The 18356-nt window shown below is 53.1% G+C and overlaps 1 protein-coding gene across 1 annotated transcript in view; it reads right to left on the bottom strand.

Moving 5' to 3' along the window:
• DLG5 (discs large MAGUK scaffold protein 5) overlaps nucleotides 1-18356 on the bottom strand; it is a 112227-nt gene that overhangs the window by 37804 nt on the left and 56067 nt on the right. The window contains exons 3-6 of the mRNA XM_008145304.3: nucleotides 14559-14721; nucleotides 12857-13000; nucleotides 12006-12189; nucleotides 202-461 (exon numbers count right to left, since the gene is read on the bottom strand). Coding sequence (XP_008143526.2) covers nucleotides 202-461; nucleotides 12006-12189; nucleotides 12857-13000; nucleotides 14559-14721 — 751 coding nt within the window. The remainder of the gene's footprint in view (nucleotides 1-201; nucleotides 462-12005; nucleotides 12190-12856; nucleotides 13001-14558; nucleotides 14722-18356) is intronic.

The raw sequence follows: 18356 nt of genomic DNA, 5'->3' as shown, positions 1-18356 counted from the left end.
CACACTGAGTGTCAAGAAAATGCTTCCTGGAGATAAGCACTTTTTGACTGGAAAAGCGCAATGGCGGTGCTGCTCTCGCTCTCTGGAAGCCTCCAGGAGCCTCACAGAGAACTACCCGCCCACAGAGGCCAGTGCCCCAGAGCAAAGAAGGTGCACCTGGCCCTCGGGGCCCGTGCCCCACGCTCGGGGCCTCGCTCCTACCTCCGCAGGGAGAGGGCACACTGGTGCTGCAGCTGGATGGCCGTGTCCCTCTGCTGGGTCAGCATGTCCGTCTGCTTCAGCAGGCGCTGGTTCTCCTCCTCCAGCTGCTCCAGGCGGCTCAGGTCCGAGTTGTGGATGGCAACCTTCTCGCTGTACCTCTTGCGCAGGGCGTCGTAGTCCTTCTTGACCACCTCCAGCTTGTCCATGGCCGTGTCGTACAGCTTGCTGAGGATTTCTGACGACCCGTTGTGCTTCAACACCTGGGACCAGAGAGTCACACTCACCAGGGGTCTGGGGGGCAGGAGGAAGGACAGACGGACAGGAGGAAGGTTCCGGAATTGCCGGGTTGCACACAGACAGGTGTCTGCAATGCGGGACCTCTCAGAGCCTTCACTCTGGTGCTGAGCACTCTCACCTCCCGGTGCTGGGGGTAGAACTGCTGACCAGGGAGGGGAGGCCCCGGGATCTCAGGTGACTCCACAGCCCTGCAGTCACACTGGGTGACTCATTCGTTCGTAAGCATTTGGTAAATAGTGCGCTGAAGGGAGCTACCCAGCAGGCCCAACTTCCCTCCCTAGAAGGGCTGCTTGCACGTCCACCCTTGGCTGGCGCCTGGGAACCTGGGTGGCAAGGAGTTCCCTACACGGATACAGAACTTTCCCCGGGTGAGAACAGGGACTCCCAGTGCCTGGAGCAGGTGAACAGCGTGGCTCAGGCTGAGCACCTGCTTTCTCTGGGAGTCTGAAGTCTCAGCACATGTGAGGCAGCAGTGCCTCCGGGGCCAGCCCCAGGAGCTTCCCGAGCACCACTCCACCCATGCAGTCCTGACTCGGCGCCGGGGCCCTGAGCGTGCCCTGGGACCTGCACTGGTTTCCTCTGGACGTCGCCCCACGCACCTCTTCCTTTGCTGATTTTGCTTTGTGTCCTTCCACTGAAATGAACGTTAGCCGTGAGTAGGGTTATATGCTGAGTCCTCCTAGGCCAGTGGTCGGCAAACTCATTAGTCAACAGAGCCAAATGTCAACAGTACAACGATTGGAATTTCTTTTGAGAGCCGAAAACCGACTTCTGCGCATGGGCCACGAAGTTTCAATCGCACTGTATGTGCGCGCTCGCACGTGGTATTTTGTGGAAGAGCCACACTCAAGGAGCCAAAGAGCCGCACGTGGCTCGCGAGCCGCGATTTGCCGACCACTGTCCTAGCCCATCAAACCTGGGGACCAGCAGATCTGAGAACCCCCAGCACCAGCACCTGACATGTTCTAGATGCTGGTGATGCCAGACAGGACACAGACAACTGCCGCTTGTGCCCCTCTAACCCTGGAGGAGGATATGAATGCACAGATGGACAGACAGACAGAGATAAGTAGGTAGATAGAAAGGAAGAGCGAGAGACCAAATAAAGTAACTTCCGGGCACAGTAAGAACCATCAAGAAAATAACGAATAAAGTAGGCTAATGAGCAGGAGAGACCTTTGGAGCAGGTGTGAGAGAGGCTAAGGCTGAGGAGGTCAATCAAGAACGTGATGCAAATGAAGAGCAGCAGCCCAGAGCGCGCCTGGCAGAGGGGTGAGCAGCGCCAGGGCCCTGCGGCAGGAACGCCCAGAGTGTTCTAGGCACAAAGAGAAGGGCAGGACAGAGCGAGGGGAGCCGTGCACAGGAGCAGTGGGTTCAAAAGGAGCCTGACAGGCTACACGGCTTCAAGGCTCACAGCCAAAACTGTGTCCTGAGGGAGAGGGGAACCCTGGGAGAGCTTTAAGCAAGAGAGCAATTACAGGTTCGCTCGGGGCACTGTCTTAGAGAAGGAAAACAAGAAGATGACTCAGGAGGTTGTCAGGGGCCTGCAGAGGTCGTCAGGGGAGCTGCTAGCGCACGTCACTCCACCTCCCGGCTCTCTGTTTCCTTACTCCTCAAAAGATAGGTCTGAACCAGAAAAGCCTGCTTAACCGTGCAAGCTCCAACAGTCCAGGCATCGCCTGGTCCTTCAGCGTGGACCCCGGGTTATCAGATCGCGCCGGCCAGGGAACCAGAACCTGGAGCTCCTGCACACGGGCACGCCTCCTCTTACGGCACGTCGCGGTGGGGCACGTCGCGGTGGTGTGTTCTCTTACAAACTGAAGGCAACACCCCTGCCGGCAAAGAGACACGGCTCGCGGCATTGCGGTGATCTGGAACAGAACCTGCGATATCTCCGAGCTACCCTGGGTAGGGTTAGCCCTCCATGAATACGATTCGCACGAAATGCCCAGGAAGGGTTCATGAGGGACCTGAACCACAGAGGCCAGGAACAGGAGCGTGTCCCTGAGACACACAGCATTAGCTCTGGGACTGCAGACTAACGCAGAGGGAGGGAACCTCAGGAATCAGCTCACTCGGGGCGTTTAGTCTTTTTCCTTTTTTAGGAAGGAAGGAAGGAAGGAAGGAAGGTAGGAAGGAAGGAAGGAAGGAAGGGAGGAAGGAAAGGGTCTTTCCTTCAAAGGAAATCTTACAAGGACACCAAAATACAAAACTCCTCTGGTAAGAGGTTCCCTGCCAGTTAAAACCTCCACCGCTCTGCACGAATTGCTCGCTGTGCAGAAGGACCCACACGCAGAAACAGCCGGAAAACCACTCACCCACTAAAGCCCTTTCTTAAAACAATTAGTAAGTCTCTTCCAAACATAAAGAAAAAGCACAGCAAATAAAAGAACAAAATTCTAAGTACCCACCACTTAGCTCTAATCTCAACATCTCGTCGTGTCAAACTGATTTTCAAAGAAATACAGTATTACTGGTGTTGCTAAAGCCCCCAAGGCACCCTGCTCATCCCATCGCCCTCTCCCCGCCCCCCTCCTCCCGCAAGGAATCGCTCCCCTAAACTTGCTGCCGACCCTCTCCCCGTGGGCGCAGTGGTATCTGTGCTTCTCTAAGGGCATCGTGTGTGCTTCCTTTACCTGACGTGCCTGAGACTGAGTGCAGGGGTGCAGGCAGCATCTCCCGGTATGAAACCACATTCTCCCTCTTCTGTCGGATGAACATTTGCGTTGTCTCCATTTATTTTGGGGGGAGGCGGGTTCTGTGGGGTTTTTTGGCTGTTATAAACGATACTGCCATGAACACTGTTGCACACGTCTGCTCTCCCACGCCTGAGGGATTTCTCTCTGGCAGCAGAGCGGCCCCGTATTGGGTATCAGGACGTGGACTTTTTCACCCCTTCTAGACAACATCACATTGTCCACCAACGTAGGATCGACCAGCTGTGGGCAAAGTTCTGAGAGTCACCGTCCTCAACACATCCTCACCAAGACTTCATACTGTCAGATTTTTCCTTTCGTTTTTAATTGTGATAAACCACACATAAGTGCACATGTCAGTAGTGTTATGTTTAGTCACATTGTTGTGCAACCAACTTCTAGAACTTTTCATCTTGCAAAACTGAAACTCTGGGCCCGTTAAACAACAACTCCCCACAGCCCGGGAAACCACCCCTCTCCTCTCTGTTTCTATGAACCTACGATAGGTACACCTCACAGAAGCGGAGTCATACACTATCAGTCTTCCTGGGACTGACTGATTTCATTCAGCATAATGTCCTCAAGGCTCATCCGTGTTGAAGTATGTGACAGAATTTCCTTCCTCTGGAAAGACAAGTGATATTCCACTGCATTCTGATTACTAAAAAGACAGAGCAGCCCTCCTTATATTGACTATACACATTTTCTCTACCTCTCTCTCTTCCTTTTTTTTTTTTGTAGGATTTATTTTTAGATTCCAGGTACTAATTCTTTCCTAGTTATATTTATTACCAGTATCTTCTTCCAATATGTGTCTCTTAAATTTTCTTGTAGTACCTTCACTATACTAAACTTCCACATTTTAATATTGTAAAAACTATCAATCATTTCCATTATGGTTTGTGCTTTGGCAGTGTTTTTTGTTCTTTTAAATACATTATATTGACTTCAGAGAAGAAGGGAGAAGGGGAGAGAACTGGAGAAACATCAATGCATCATTGATTGGCTGCCTCCTGCATACCCACATTGGAGAGTGAGCCCACAACCCGGGAATGTGCCCTGACTGGGAATCGAACCATGACCTCCTGGTTCATAGATCAACGCTCAACAACTGAGCCACATCGGCCAGGCTGGCAGTTTTATTTCAAAAGTTCTTTCCTTCCTACCTTGAGACCAGGAAGGCATTCTATTATTTTTATTAAAGTATTAGTTTACTTTTTACATTTAAATCTTTGAACTACATGGAATATTTTTTTGTGTATGGTACGAGATGGAAATACAACATTACTCTTTCCCATGAGTCCCCAGACAAATTAGAACCGGGTCCCTGAGTGCAGGCAATGACAGCTGGAGGACACTGAGGACATCGCCTGACACAGTGCCCATCACTGAGCGATGAGGAGGGTGCCCAGGGGACGTGTGCCCACACGGAGCCAGTGGAGAGCTCTCCTGGCTTCCGGGTTCACCAGTGCCTTCTACTCACATCTGGACAAGTCCAGCTTCTCGGACGGATTGCCCTGACTTGTGGGCAGTACCTTGAATGTTTCAATTAAAAATCATTTCGCCAGGCCCAAGTGGCCCAGTGGTTGAGCATTGACCCAAGAACCCAGAGGTCACCAGTTCGATTCCCAGTCAGGGCACATGCCCAGGCTGCAGGCTAGGCTCAACCCCTAGTAGGGGGCGCACAGGAGGCAGCCGATCGATGACTCCCTATCATCAATGATGTTTCTATCTCTCTCTCCCTTTCCCTTCCTCTCTGAAAGATATATATATATATATTTAAGTCATTTTAAATTTTTTACTCTCTAAATATCCCCTAAGCCAGGTGAAAACCCCAAGGTCTCCAAAGGAGTCAACTGGTTTCTGCAGAACAAAGGCACTGCTGCCATTCCCGGAGTTCCCACAAGGTGGCAGCCCTGCGCAGACCTGGCAAATGCTCTCCGGCAGTCCCATCTTTCAAGCTTCATTAAGGCGGCCTCGAAATGACACAAACAAAGACATTGTTCTGGCGTTAGCCAGCAGAGCCCACCCCACCTCCACGATAGAATTCGCGATCTACACCGTGCCTTGACCTTTCTTCATGGAAAATAGTCCCCCACGAGGAGCTTGGACCTCGCTGCATGGCAACCCAGAAACCAACAGGGCAGGTGGGTCACCAGGTCCCAGTGAGACGGGATTGATCAGGAAAAATCCCAGAACAGACCCAGGAATCCCCTCTGAGGCTTACCGCACCTGTGATAACATGGTGGGATCCAGGAACTGGGGGGCCAGGGGAATCAGGCCGATAACCTGTGCTGTTTGGGCCAGGACTCCAGCCATTCCACAGGTGGAAACTGCACGAGAAGGCCTGCCTGAAGGTCTGGCCTATTGTGAGTTGAAACCGACCTTCCCCAACGTCTAACCTCTAGCTCCCAGCCAGCCCGGAGTGCTGCAGAACAACCCTTTCCCACAGAGCAGCATCCACATATTCAAAGAGGCTCCTGGGCCCCAAACACGTCTCAACTTTTGTCTAGAAGAGGCCTTAGGACATGCCTGTGCCAAGGTAATCGAACGCATCTGAAGAAATCTGGGGAAAGCACAGCCAAAGTTAACTCCAGAGAATTCAAAAAAACTATCCCATTAGTCTAGGATTTTTTCCGTTTTATCATTAGTCTAGAGGCCCGATGCACGAAATTCATGCAAGGGGCTCAGCCCTCACAGCCACGGCAGCTTGCCTCAGCCCTCGCAGGCCCGGCTTCATCCGGAAGGTCGTTTGGCTGTCCAGTCTAATTAGCATATTACGCTTTTATTATTGTAGATTATGTTCGTAGTAAGAAGTTGCACATGCGCGCGCACACACACACACACACACACACACACCAATCCAATGCTCAGCTTCCCAGCCAAGTCTATACTGGAAGTCCAGATGAGAGAGAATTGAAACTGGGCCCAGAATTCTCAAATGAGAATGCAGTGAACTTCTCGTCTCGGGCAGGCAGCAGTCTAGAGATGCCTGCCCTCCAGACGGTGCGGAAGGGGCCTGGGAGGCAGGGTAGCAGTGTCACCAGGGAGGCACACAGCCGGGTCTGGGTGCATCCACGCGGCTGCAGCCGCAGCCTGAGCAGCTCCGCACAGAGAGCCCACACAACCGCCCTAGCCTGGTCAGAAACGCATTTTCTCTGGGCCTCTCTGGGAGGCTATGAAACTCCTTTCCTGGGATATCTGGAAAAAGTTAACTTTCATGAATCACCAAAGAAGCAAGTATATTTAAAGGCAGGGTCAGAGCCAGGAAGTGCAGAGAGAAGTCTCCTGAGGCCTTATACATTTTCCAAATAAATTGGCAGAACCTACTGATAGAGAACAGCAATGCTTTGGACCCTGCAATTTTACCTCTAAGAATCAAATTTTATCACACATGCAAAAGGGAGCGCAAGGACCTATGTAAGTGTGTCCCCCAAAAAAGCATTTGTAATAGGGAAGTAGACAACCACTCTCAGCACATGCAGAGGGGGCCAGTAAGTTATTGACACCTAAACTGTGTAATATCTTGTTGGATGTTCCAAACTTACAGAAAATAGAAGCAGACCTAGGATATATTCTTAGATTTTTTAAAAAGCAGATAATAAAAAACAAAGTGTTGCAGGTTTAGTAGGGCAGAAAGTGTCCCCAGGGGTGTAATCCCGCGGTTCAGAGAGGTCGGTCAGCTCCAGGGGGAGCCTGGGGTGGAGGACACTGCACTGCTGTCTGAGGTTCTCTTCTCTTCTTACCGAAGCATACAGGTTGCTGTGGTAAAGTACGACGACGTAAAAATACCCTCCACGCTGCGCCCCCACCCAAGCTTAGCAATCTCTGCCCAGGAGCTATGGACATTTTTGACCCAAATGAGAATTCAAGTGGTGCATTCTGACTGAGAAACCCTGGAGATGGCATTGCCACGCTGCAAACACACACACACACACACACACACACACACACACACACACACACACGCTCACACAGACCACCTGTCTGCTGCTCTCAAGTGGGAGAGGGCCCAGGCCCCTGCCTGTGGCGCCGCACCCCCACCCCCACCCCCACCGGGGCTGCCTCATTTCCTCGGAGATCAATCATGCAGAGGGCTGGGAGCCCCACAAATCCCTCAAGCAAACAAGCAAGTCAAACAGCACCATTTACCCCGCAAGGGCCTCTTCAAGTGAACAAGGCGTGGGAGGAACCAGGCAACAAAACCGGCCTTGTCCAGCAAGGGCAACCTTTGCCCCCAGGCCCGTGGGGAGGAAACCTGGGCCTCCCCGTGTTCCCGGCTTCCTCAGCTGCTGACCTGCCAAGGCCGGAGCTTTGCTCAGCCAGGCACCTACCCTGGACCTGGGTAAGGTGAGGAGGCCCAGGCCGGGGGCAGCAGGTGGCCTGGCAGCTCGGAGAGCCCCCCCAGCTGTGCCTCCTCTCCTCGTGGGGGTCCCAAGGTGGCACACGGTAAGGGGCACCGGTCCCGCTGAACAGAGCTGGGGAAACGCACTGACCACTATAATAAACGACCCCCTCCAAGGGTCACAGCTGTGGGGAAAGAAAGGAGAACAAGGAACAGAGGAGGGGTGGGGGGAAACTTCCCCGCCATTTGTGGGAAGAGCAGGAAAGGGGGGTGGGGGTCATCTCAGGCTGGCTGTCTGCACAGCCGTGAAAGGCCTAGGGAAGACAGGGATCGGGAGGCAAGGAAATTTTTGCCTCATGAGGGCTGATTTTTTTAATTTTATGACAAGGCGATAATTGGAGTCTTTTTATTTTGAGATATAATTCACAGACCGTACAATTCACCCTTTAAAGTGCCCAATTCACTGGTCTGGGGTACAGTCACAAAGTTGTGCAGCAACTACCACTATCTAATTCCAGAACATTTTCATCACCCCAGAGAGAAACCGGTCCCCATTAGCAGACACTCTCCATCCTCCCATCCCTCAGCCACTCTCCGTCTCCATAGATTCCCCTGTTCCGGACATTTCCTGTGGATGGAATCATGTAATACATGGACTTGATCTTGTCACTGCCCCTGTGCCTGACTCCCCACCGCAGTCATCCTCACCTGCCTCACGCGCTGGGTTTCTGCAGAGGGTTTCTGTTGGGGTAAAATGGTTTGCCTCTGAACAACTGAAAACGCACAGCCTTAACCCTTTGCTCTAGGAAGCTCGTGGACATGCAGGGAAATCCAATGCATTCAGCAGGGCACTAGCCAAGGGCTGGCACAGCACTTTCTCCTTGTGCCTCACTTCGCCCCTAAAGCAGTGCTCCCCCAGCACCGCCACCCCGGTCCTGGTCCTGAACGGTTAGAGGGACAGAAGGAAAGAGGAGGCAGTGGAGCCTGGGGGTGTGGGGGGGTGGGGCGGGTGGCGCAGGGAGACTGCAGCTGGGCTCCTGCTGCCCTGGCCTGCAGGTCCCTCCCCTCCCACAAACCTTCCCATAACCAAGGCTCTATCAGGGCTACCAACTCTCGCCCAGGACCAAGTCCCCTAATTAGAGGGCTCACGAAGACATGGGCTAAGTCCCCAAGTACATCACCTTAGGTCCCTCCGAGCCTGCACTGGGAATTCCGCGTAAGACTTCAACAAAGACCACAGAAAGAAAATCAAACACAGAAGCCAGTTCTTCAGCAGTTTAAACGGGAAAATACTGAAAACAGCCCAGGAGTCCGTCAGCAAGGGGCCCGCTTGAAGCGATCACAGTGCGTCTCTGTGACTCAATCCTCGGCAGCCATGACTAACTGGGAAGTGGGCTTTGTCCTGAAGTAGGACGGTGCACACACTATACATTCAGCAAGAAAAATGTCACAACAAAACAGACGTGTGGTTCCATTCTGTGAACTAATCTAACAAGACACAAGGGTTCTATGTGCACACATAACAACCTCAAACCTTCCACTGGTAGTGTGCTCAGAGTGGTTACTTCTGGGGGTCAGACATCAGAAGGAATTCTACCTCTTATTTTTAAAAGCCTGTATTGTTCGATTCTTTTATTAGTGAAGTGCATATTAATTTTGCAATTAAAAAAGTAGTATAAAAATGAAAAGAAAGTTCTGCCCTTCCCCTTTTTGAACAATTTGATCTTTTGACCCAACAGCCATGAGTGAGGCCGAGCAGGACCTAGAGCCATAGTCGGTGTGTAGCTCTCGTGGAGCCCAGAGTGGGCATCAGGGCCTGCACAGGATGAGGAGGGACCAAGCACAGGCGAGGCCTGGGGGAGGGAATGCACAGAACATGGGCGCCCAAAGGGGTAAGAAGGGAACGAGTGGGAAGGGAGCTGGAGAGGAGATGGGATGAGGGTACACAGTGGGGCTGACCAAGTAACAGATTACGAATAATAGGAACCAGCCGTGGCCGGTGATGCTAAGTGATTAGAGTGTCGGCCCGCACACAGAAGGGCCACAGGTTTGATTCAAGGGCACATACCTGACCAGGGTTGCAGGTTCGATCCCCAGCCCCAATCAGGGTACCTGCGGGAGGCAACTCACATTAATGTCTCTCTCCCATCGATGTTTCTCTCTCTCTCTCTCTCTCTTCTACTCTCTCTAAAAATCAATGGAAAAAAATATCCTCAGGTGAGGATTAACAACAACAACAAAAAACCCACACAATAACAGGAACCAAGTTTCACACTGCTGTAAAAGGGAATTACAAAAACTGGGAAGAGTGAACTAGAATGAACCCTGTGGTATTGTAGCATTGGACTGGATCGGGAAGTGTTAGTGTAAATCCCTATTTCCCATATATATATTACATATTGAGGATATAGACACATAAGGGACAGGGAGAGGTGTAAGTGTGGGGGTGCAGGGTGTCCACAGACATTCCCTACTCTGTCCACTGAGAGGCCCTGGGAGCAGTGATACCCCAGGAGCTATGAATACACCCAGCATTCAGTTCTTACTGCTAAATACTATTCTCCACTAAAAGGAATGAAGGCTCTTTGAAGAAATGGCTGATTTTCCAGGACAAGGACAGGGAAATTATAAAAGGGGCTTGGAACATCTTGTGCCAGAGAGCAAGGCAGCACTCAGAGTGAGGAGGACGTGACAAAATGACGGAGAAGCAACCTTGAAGGGGCTCCCGCTGAATAACACAGCAACCATGAGCTAATAGGTAGGTGGGTAGGAAAACAAGTAACTTTACAGGAGAGAAGCCTGGAGACACCCCCTTAGTCATACGACCAAAGTGAACAGCATCAGTAACAGGCCCTATCAAGCCAAGTCCCAATCAATAGGATGCAAAGAGAAGAAGGCAGCATCACGTCCGTGACGGTCCTGACTAAGATGCTCAGAGGGTATCAAACAGTGAGGATTGCCTAAATCCAGGTGGAGGGACAGCCTACAGAATAACCGGCTGGTAATCTTCCAAAGCATCAAGGTCATGCAGGTCAAAGCCAAGGAACTGTTCCAGATTTTAAAAGGCTGAAGAGATGTGGGGAATGAACGCAATGCTTTATTCTGAACAGGATCCTTTTCCTATTACAGACACTACTGAGACAATTAGCAAAACGCAAAGGGGTCTGCTGAGTGGGTGGCAGTCTGTACACTAACTTCCTGATGGGGCCTGTGTTGCTGTTGTACAGAACATCCTTGCTAGTCAGAGGTACACGTTAGCGTGTTCAGGGCTGATAGGGCATCAGGTTGGCAACGTACTCTTGAATGATAAGGGGGAAATTCTCTGCACTGTACTTAAAACTCTTCTGTAAGCTGGTAAAAGTTTCACAATTTAAAGCCAGAGAGAAACCGGTCCCCATTAGCAGACACTCTCCATCCTCCCATCCCTCAGCCACTCTCTGTCTCCATAGATTACCCTGTTCCGGACATTTCCTGTGGATGGAATCATGTAATACATGGACTTGATCTTGTCACTGCCCCAGTGCCTGACTCCCCACCGCAGTCATCCTCACCTGCCTCACGCGCTGGGTTTCTGCAGAGGGTTTCTGTTGGGGTAAAATGGTTTGCCTCTGAACAACTGAAAACGCACAGCCTTAACCCTTTGCTCTAGGAAGCTCGTGGACATGCAGGGAAATTCGATGCATTCAGCGTGGCACTAGCCAAGGGCTGGCACAGCACTTTCTCCTTGTGCCTCACTTCGTCCCTAAAGCAGTGCTCCCCTCCTCCTGGGCTTGCCTTCCGACCTCACAAAGCGAACCCTCTGTGGACACAGAACATGCCACCAACCCTGCCATGTCCCTGGGCAGCCGGGCAGTTCCGAGAGGAGAAGGGGCCACCATCACTCACAGCAAGCCAGGCTCTGACTGGCCTGCCCCTCATGCCTTTGTCCACGCGAAACAAGAGCTGAGCAAAGCAAAGAAACTAACTTGTAACGCAGAGAGCAGCGAGAGCAATAGGCCACACGCCCACCAAAATAACGATGATAACCACTCCGTCTCGTATTTGCACAGGGCTTTAAAGTTTCCAAGCTTCTCCAACTGCAATCTCATGGGATACGTACAAAGGAAAGAAGCTACAGCCCCCCAGCCCTCTAGCCCCAGAATAAGTCTAATTCCCGATACACACTGCATAGCGCCTCCTTCTTGGTAGCCCTTGCAACATTCGTAATGATACACGGGTACCTGGGATTATTTTATTAACATGTGTCTCCTCCAGGGGACTGAAGAGTCCAGAGAGCAAGGCCTGAGTGTTTGCTCACATATCCCAGGGCTTCACATGAGGCGAACCCTCCAGAAATACTTGCTAAATTATCAGGGGGGTGGATGGATGAGTGGCTGGGGGGTTGGGGAGGGTGAGCGACCTGGGCCTGGGCCTGCACCCAGCACCCAGCACCCAGCACCCAGCACCCAGCATCCAGCCCACTCTACCTGCTGCTGCTGGGCCCGGAGGTCGCCAATCTCCTTCTGGTCCTCCTCGTGGAGCCGCTTCATGTCCTCCCAGGACTGCTGCAGCAGGTTCCGCTCCCGCAGCAGCTGCCCGTTCTCCCGCCGCAGCGTGTCCACGTCGTCCTTCAGCTGGGTCTGGTCGCTCAGGAGCCGGCTGTGGAGTGTGCTGAAACCGCCCCCCACAATGAGCCCCAGACAGCCCGCACCCCCACCCCAGGCATCACCAGCCCCTCCCGGGCCCCTTATACCCATACCCCAGCCGGGAACCACAGAAGCTGGGTGCCAGCGCTCAGGGACAGGCAAAAGCCTGCTGTCAGCCAGACGCCAGAAGGACCCAGACCACTTGTTAAAAACCTGACACCAACAAGGGTGCACAGACAAGGGGGGCTCCCTGGGACAGACCTGGCACCACCACGTCCTGAGGTACTTAGGTCTGAGCAAATATCAGCAGGTGGGCAGGCAAGTACCCTCAGAGGGGCACCGGGAGACCAGGAGGGAGCACGCCGCATCTGCCTCTCCTGTGGCAGGAGCCGCAGCAAAGCCCTGGACAGCGACCCAGAATCCCAGGGATCTATCTGCCCGGCCCCCTGAATCCCCTGCTCCATCTCCGCCGACCACCCTGCTTCTGAGGCTACAAAGATGGTATGAAAGGTAAAAGCCTCACTTCGTGCTTGGGAAAACTGAGGCAAAACCCACTTGCTGAGGCACACTGCTGGCCACATGGAAGAGGCAGGACTAGAACCAGGAGGCCTGGCTCCAAGTCCAGAAATGGGGAAGGGTAAGAGGCAGCCATTCGTGAATGCCAGAGCCCTTGCCAGGCAGGCCCCACTCACTGGTAGAAGTCGGTCTCCTTGGCCACCTCCTCACACCTCTTCAAGGCATTGGTGTGCTGGTTCTGCAGACTCTGCAGGTCCGACATGGCCCGCACACACTGGATCTTCAGCCTCTCGTAGTCAGGGTTCAGCCTGTGGTAGGGCCTGGCCCAGACAGCAAATGGCACCGTGAACACACTGACAAGGAATGTCTCTTCCCCCGAAGCCGTGTCCTAGGTCACCCCAGCCCAGTGGTTCCCAAATACCAGTCTCCTACGCACCACAACTACCAGGATGCGTGTTAAGTTCAGATGCCCCGGCTACACACAGGCCAACAGAATGAGAATCCCCAGGATGGAGGGACCCTCAGCTGCCTGAGCTCCCTGCATGGGCCTGAAGAGCTGAGAATGTACCATCTAGGAGCTTCTGGGAGACCTTGTGACAGGCCTAGGCACACAGTGGGTCCACCAGAAACCTATGATGAGGTTTCTTCTCTCTTTAGACTAGTGATTCTCTATCTTGGGTATACATTAAAACCCCCAGGCCAACTATATCAGCACCCTGGGATGGGAATCAGACATCGGAATTTTTTTTTTAACTTTCCAAGGGATTCCAATGTGCAGCCAAAGCTGAGAAAACTGGCAGGGTGCAGTGGTTCTCAAAGTGAGGTTCCAGGACCTGCAGCATTGATATCACCTGGGAACTTGTTAGAAATGCACATTGTCAGGCCAGCCCCAGACTTCCTGGATCAGACACTAGGGAGGGCAGGCTAACTAGCAAACTGTGCTTCAACAGTAAGGCCTCCGGGATTGCCGTGCTTACTCGAGTTTGAGAACCCCTGCCCTAGAGCAGACATCAGCAACCCTTTCCTGTAAAGGGCCACACTTTAGACTTTGCTGGCCACACGGTTGCTGTGGAACCACACACGCTGCCTCGGTAGCATGAAAGTAGCCATGGACAACATGCACGCTGGCGCACCGTGTCTTCACGGCCCTGCCTTTGTGCCATCTGATTGGGGCATTTCCTCATCAGAGCAACCTCAAGGAGCAGGCTTGCAGCCCGACATTCCCCCAAGAGGAATCTTCCTCGGGACAAGGCACACACTCTGGTGCTCCTAAAGGGAAGAAGCTAAAACACTGAGGACCCCTCCAGCATCTCCTGGAAGGATAAACCACTCTGCATCCCTCCTCCTCCTCCATGAAGCCCCCCTGGATCATGCAGGTGGGTAAGGCCTCTTCCTCTGCCCCAACCCTTGGACTGCCCTTTCCTGGCAACAGGAGCAATGAAAGATTGTCTTCAAAACAAAGAAGCCAGGTGGGATATATTCTTCCTAATACACATACATGACAGCATACAATGAATGTGTTTTCATGCCACATAAAGATCCACCCAATAGGAGACAGGCTGGGGTCTTCTGGGAGACAGTGGCACATGCACACACACAGACACACACACACACACACTCACACACACACACACACACAGACACCACGGTCAGGGGCCAAATGTATGATAGACACACCCACATCTTTCAGTCCTCGAGTTGTGTGATTCAGGCCACGGGCTTCAATTTCCATTTGGAAGAAGCACAGCAAGCCTGTGCCCCTCCCCGCTGGAGCTGAGGACCCCCCGGCGGGGAGGGGATGGTGATGGTACCAGGATAATAACCCTTGCCCTTTGGCAGGTTGGTGAGTGTGGGGCAGGGGAGCTGGCTGATCTCTACCTCTTGTCAAAGGTCGTGCCGTGAGTGGCGAAGGCCAGGCGCTTCCGCAGCTCATTCCTCTCTCGCGTCATCAGCCGCAGCTGAATGGAGAGGTTCTCCACCTTCTCATTCACTTGGCGGTCAGTGAGGAGGGGCGGTGGGGACGGCGCCTTCCCGGTGGTTCCTGGCAGGAGGGAAATAACAACGTGAACTGGCATTTGGAGAAAGTCACCGGCTGCCAGGCACCGTTCTGACTCTCGGCTTGCATTACTTCGCCCAACGGCCCTACCAGGTGTATCCTGTTAGCATCGCCCTTCAGAGATGACAACACCACGTCAGGGAGTAAGAGACGAAACAACAACAAAGCTCAGGCGTCCCCGAGCCTCCCGGCACTCGCCGCCCGCTCTCCCGGCCCTGGCGGAGAACCCCGAGCACCTCCACTCGTCCCAATCCCGCCAGGACACCTCCAGGATCAGCTGTTTCGGCCCTAATCCTCGCATCCTCGCCTAGTCTGGAAACAGTAACTATCACCCACCCCTGGGCATGGAGAGGCCCAGCTGAGCCCTGAGCAGAGCAGAAGCTATGGCCTGAGGAGGAAGGTCCAGTTGGAACCCAGTGAAGCTCCGAGGACCAAGGTGACTGGCTCCAAAGCTGGGCCCAAGGGCTGGGTCCCCATCCTCCCCTGACCGGGGCAGGACACTTCCTACAGCCCCCTTCTCTGAGCCATCCCACTGCCTGAAGGACCTGCCGAACAGCCCCGGTGTGCGGGCTTGGAGGGCGGTCAGGGAGAGCTGCCCACGGTTAAGTAAGTGTGACGTGGTGCAGGGAAGTCGTGGGGGCTCTGGTGGCCCAGCCCACATGAGGCCCTCAGCACCTGGGCCGGGACGAACGCGTCCTGAAGGGAGCCCCGTGCCTCCTGCTATTACTAGGAACAGTGGCCACTGACAGCACCTCTGACAAGACCCGAATCCTTTTCTAACAGGACAGCCCCTCACTCAAATGTCCGGGAGAGAGATGAGTCCATGCTGCTTTTATGTTTAACTCTGTCCATATGTTCACCTGAGATGCCCTTGACCCTCAGGGAGCCAAGGTAGGTCAGGAACTCAGAGCAGCCTTCCCATTTCATGGATGGGACCCAGGAGGCTGACTCACCCCAGCAGCCCTCGAATGTGCGAAGGGCAAATGCACGTCTTCTGACTCTGCCATCCTGACCCCCCACACCCCCAGCTGACCCTTGTTGGCTGGCTGTTCACAAAAACCAAGTGTCCCCACCAAGACAAAAGAGGGGCACCCGGGTGTGGCCTCGCATTTCCCAGGAGTTCCAGGGAGGATGGGGAGCTCCACGCTGTGGTGACAAGCCATACCCTGGTCTGAGGTAGGAGCCTCATGCTCAGCTTAGGTTACCCAACACTGGTACCCCAACCACCTAAATCTAGTACCCCCCGTAGTGCATGTTATTTTAAAACCACCACACCCTACGCCCCAGGACTCCTGTACTCCGGGCCAGAACTCTGGGGTCAGAATGTTCTCTAAAGTGGGGCCCAGATCAGCCCTTCCCATCTTCCTCCCCACATGGTTCTGCTCCACAGCCTGACGCTTTCCCTCGCCTTCCCCCAAACACCCTGCATCCTCACCCCTGCCCCCGGAGTTTTGGGAAAAGGCTTGTTGCAGCTGTGTGTGGGCTGCATAACTTCTTGCTCTCTGGCAAATGAAGTCACTTTTATGAGGTGAGCCCAGGGCCAGGTCTTCACTGTCATCTGATTTGCATCACTTACGAGGTTCTCACAAGTGGGGCTTCCTCTGGACATGTGTCCGGTGCCCCTCCGGGAGATGCCCATGAGTCACCCTCTGAACTCCGGGGGAAACTACCTGTGGAAGACTGACAAACCTAAGCGAGTGGGATGAAGAGGCTCAGAGAGCACCCGGAAAGGGGGCAGTTAATGTTCACAGCGCAGACAACACAAATGTCCCAGACATTAACTCCAGCTTCCCAACAACCCCAGGCGGGTACTAATATTGTCACCCCATTTTACAGGTGAGAAAATTGAGGACCAGCAAGGTTAGTTCATCAATTCAAATAGATTCGGTGCACGAACACTGCCATCACGCCTCCCTGCCTCCCAAATGACAACCATGAGTAGCACTTACTTCGTGCCTGAAATGCTTTCCATACATCATCCCATCCAATCCCCTTAAGGAAAATACTGCTGTCATTCCCATCTTACAGATCAGGACACCCAACCTTGTCAAAGCTAAGCAACGCGCCCAGGTCGCTGAGTCAGTAGATGACAGCACTGAGCCTCCCTCTACGGACCTGACCCCAGAGCCAAGGCCTTAACCTGAAAGTTCCCAAACGTTTTGATGTTCGGTCCTCTCTATACTCTTACACATGACTAAGGACTGCAAAGAGCTTTTGTTTACATGGGCTACATCTACCTAACACTATCTACCAGATTAGAAATTAAAACTACGAATTCTGAAAATCTAGTTTTAAAATAAGCAAACACCTACTACCTATTTACATAAGATTTTTTATTTTATTTTTTAATAATTATTTTTTAATATTTTATTGATTTTTTACAGAGAGGAAAGGAGAGGGACAGAGAGCTAGAAACATTGATGAGAGAGAAACATCGACCAGCTGCCTCTTGCACACCCCCTACCGGGATGTGCCCGCAACCAATGTACATGCCCTTGACCGGAATCAAACCTGGGACCTTTCAGTCCGCAAACCGATGCTCTATCCACTGAGCCAAACCGGTTTCGGCTACATAAGATTTTTTAAATTAAAAATGAACTACCCTTTCTATTACAAAACAAAAAATGCTGTTAAGAAGAGCAGCACGGTGGGGCATCCTTATGCCGCTTGGTGCCCGGCTTACCTCGTGTCTGTGCAGGATGGCACGCCATGACGAACCTTCAGAAAACCCCACCCACAGTGAGTGTGTGAGCGTGGAGGAGCAAGTGACACCTACGTGTCAATGAGAAACGGTTTGGACCTCACTGGCCCCTGAGGAGACCTCGGGGACACTGGCCATGCTTTGAGAACAGCCGCTCGGTGCTACGCCCAAGCGCACGAAGTATCCGAGAAGCATCACATCTCGAGTTCGGGAACAAAAAACCACCAGGGGCAGAGACCTGCCTCCAGGGAGATCAGGATTCTCACCCCATGTCACACATGAAGAGACAGAAGGTGCATGTGTCCCTTAGCTTCCGCAGAAGCTGGAGAGAAGCAGCAGGAGAAAGCGGGGACCATAGCTCTGTCACCATGCACAGCCACGGCCTCCGGTCCGTCCCTAGCAGGGTGAGGGTCTGGGGCAGTGGATCACGCAGACGATGAAGTGAGTGCCCACATTTGCCCACCACAGCCTGGCGCTGGGTTCTGTGCTAAACCCTCCATCCTGACCTCCTTCATCCCCACGCCACCCGCCCAGGTGCCTGCTATTACCACCCTGTGAGAAAATGACGTCCAAAAAGACTGTGCAGCTAGGGAAGCAGCGGACCCCACACAACACTCAGCTCTAACTCCAGAGCCAGGGCCTCCCCCTGCGCTGCACGGCCTCCTGACAGGGGCGCCTCCTGTGCCCCTTCTCCTGCCCCAAGGCTGGAGCACACAGGAAACACAAAAGTGAGGCCGCCCAGGCCTGAGAAGCCATCAGACAGCCGCTCCCTGATGGGGTGAGTGTGGCCTGGGCACCCCTGTGCTTCACAGTAAGGAAGGAGGAGGACAGAGGAGGCCACGGGCCCTCAGGAAGAGTCCCCAGATGTGCTAAGCCAGGAAGTTCCAAAATAACAGCAAGTTCTGCAGAAAACCCACTC

Source organism: Eptesicus fuscus, chromosome 17 (assembly GCF_027574615.1).
Source record: "Eptesicus fuscus isolate TK198812 chromosome 17, DD_ASM_mEF_20220401, whole genome shotgun sequence".
NCBI lineage: Eukaryota > Metazoa > Chordata > Mammalia > Chiroptera > Vespertilionidae > Eptesicus > Eptesicus fuscus.
Note: the sequence above shows the minus strand (reverse complement) of the source record. Positions and strands in the feature narration are given on the sequence as shown.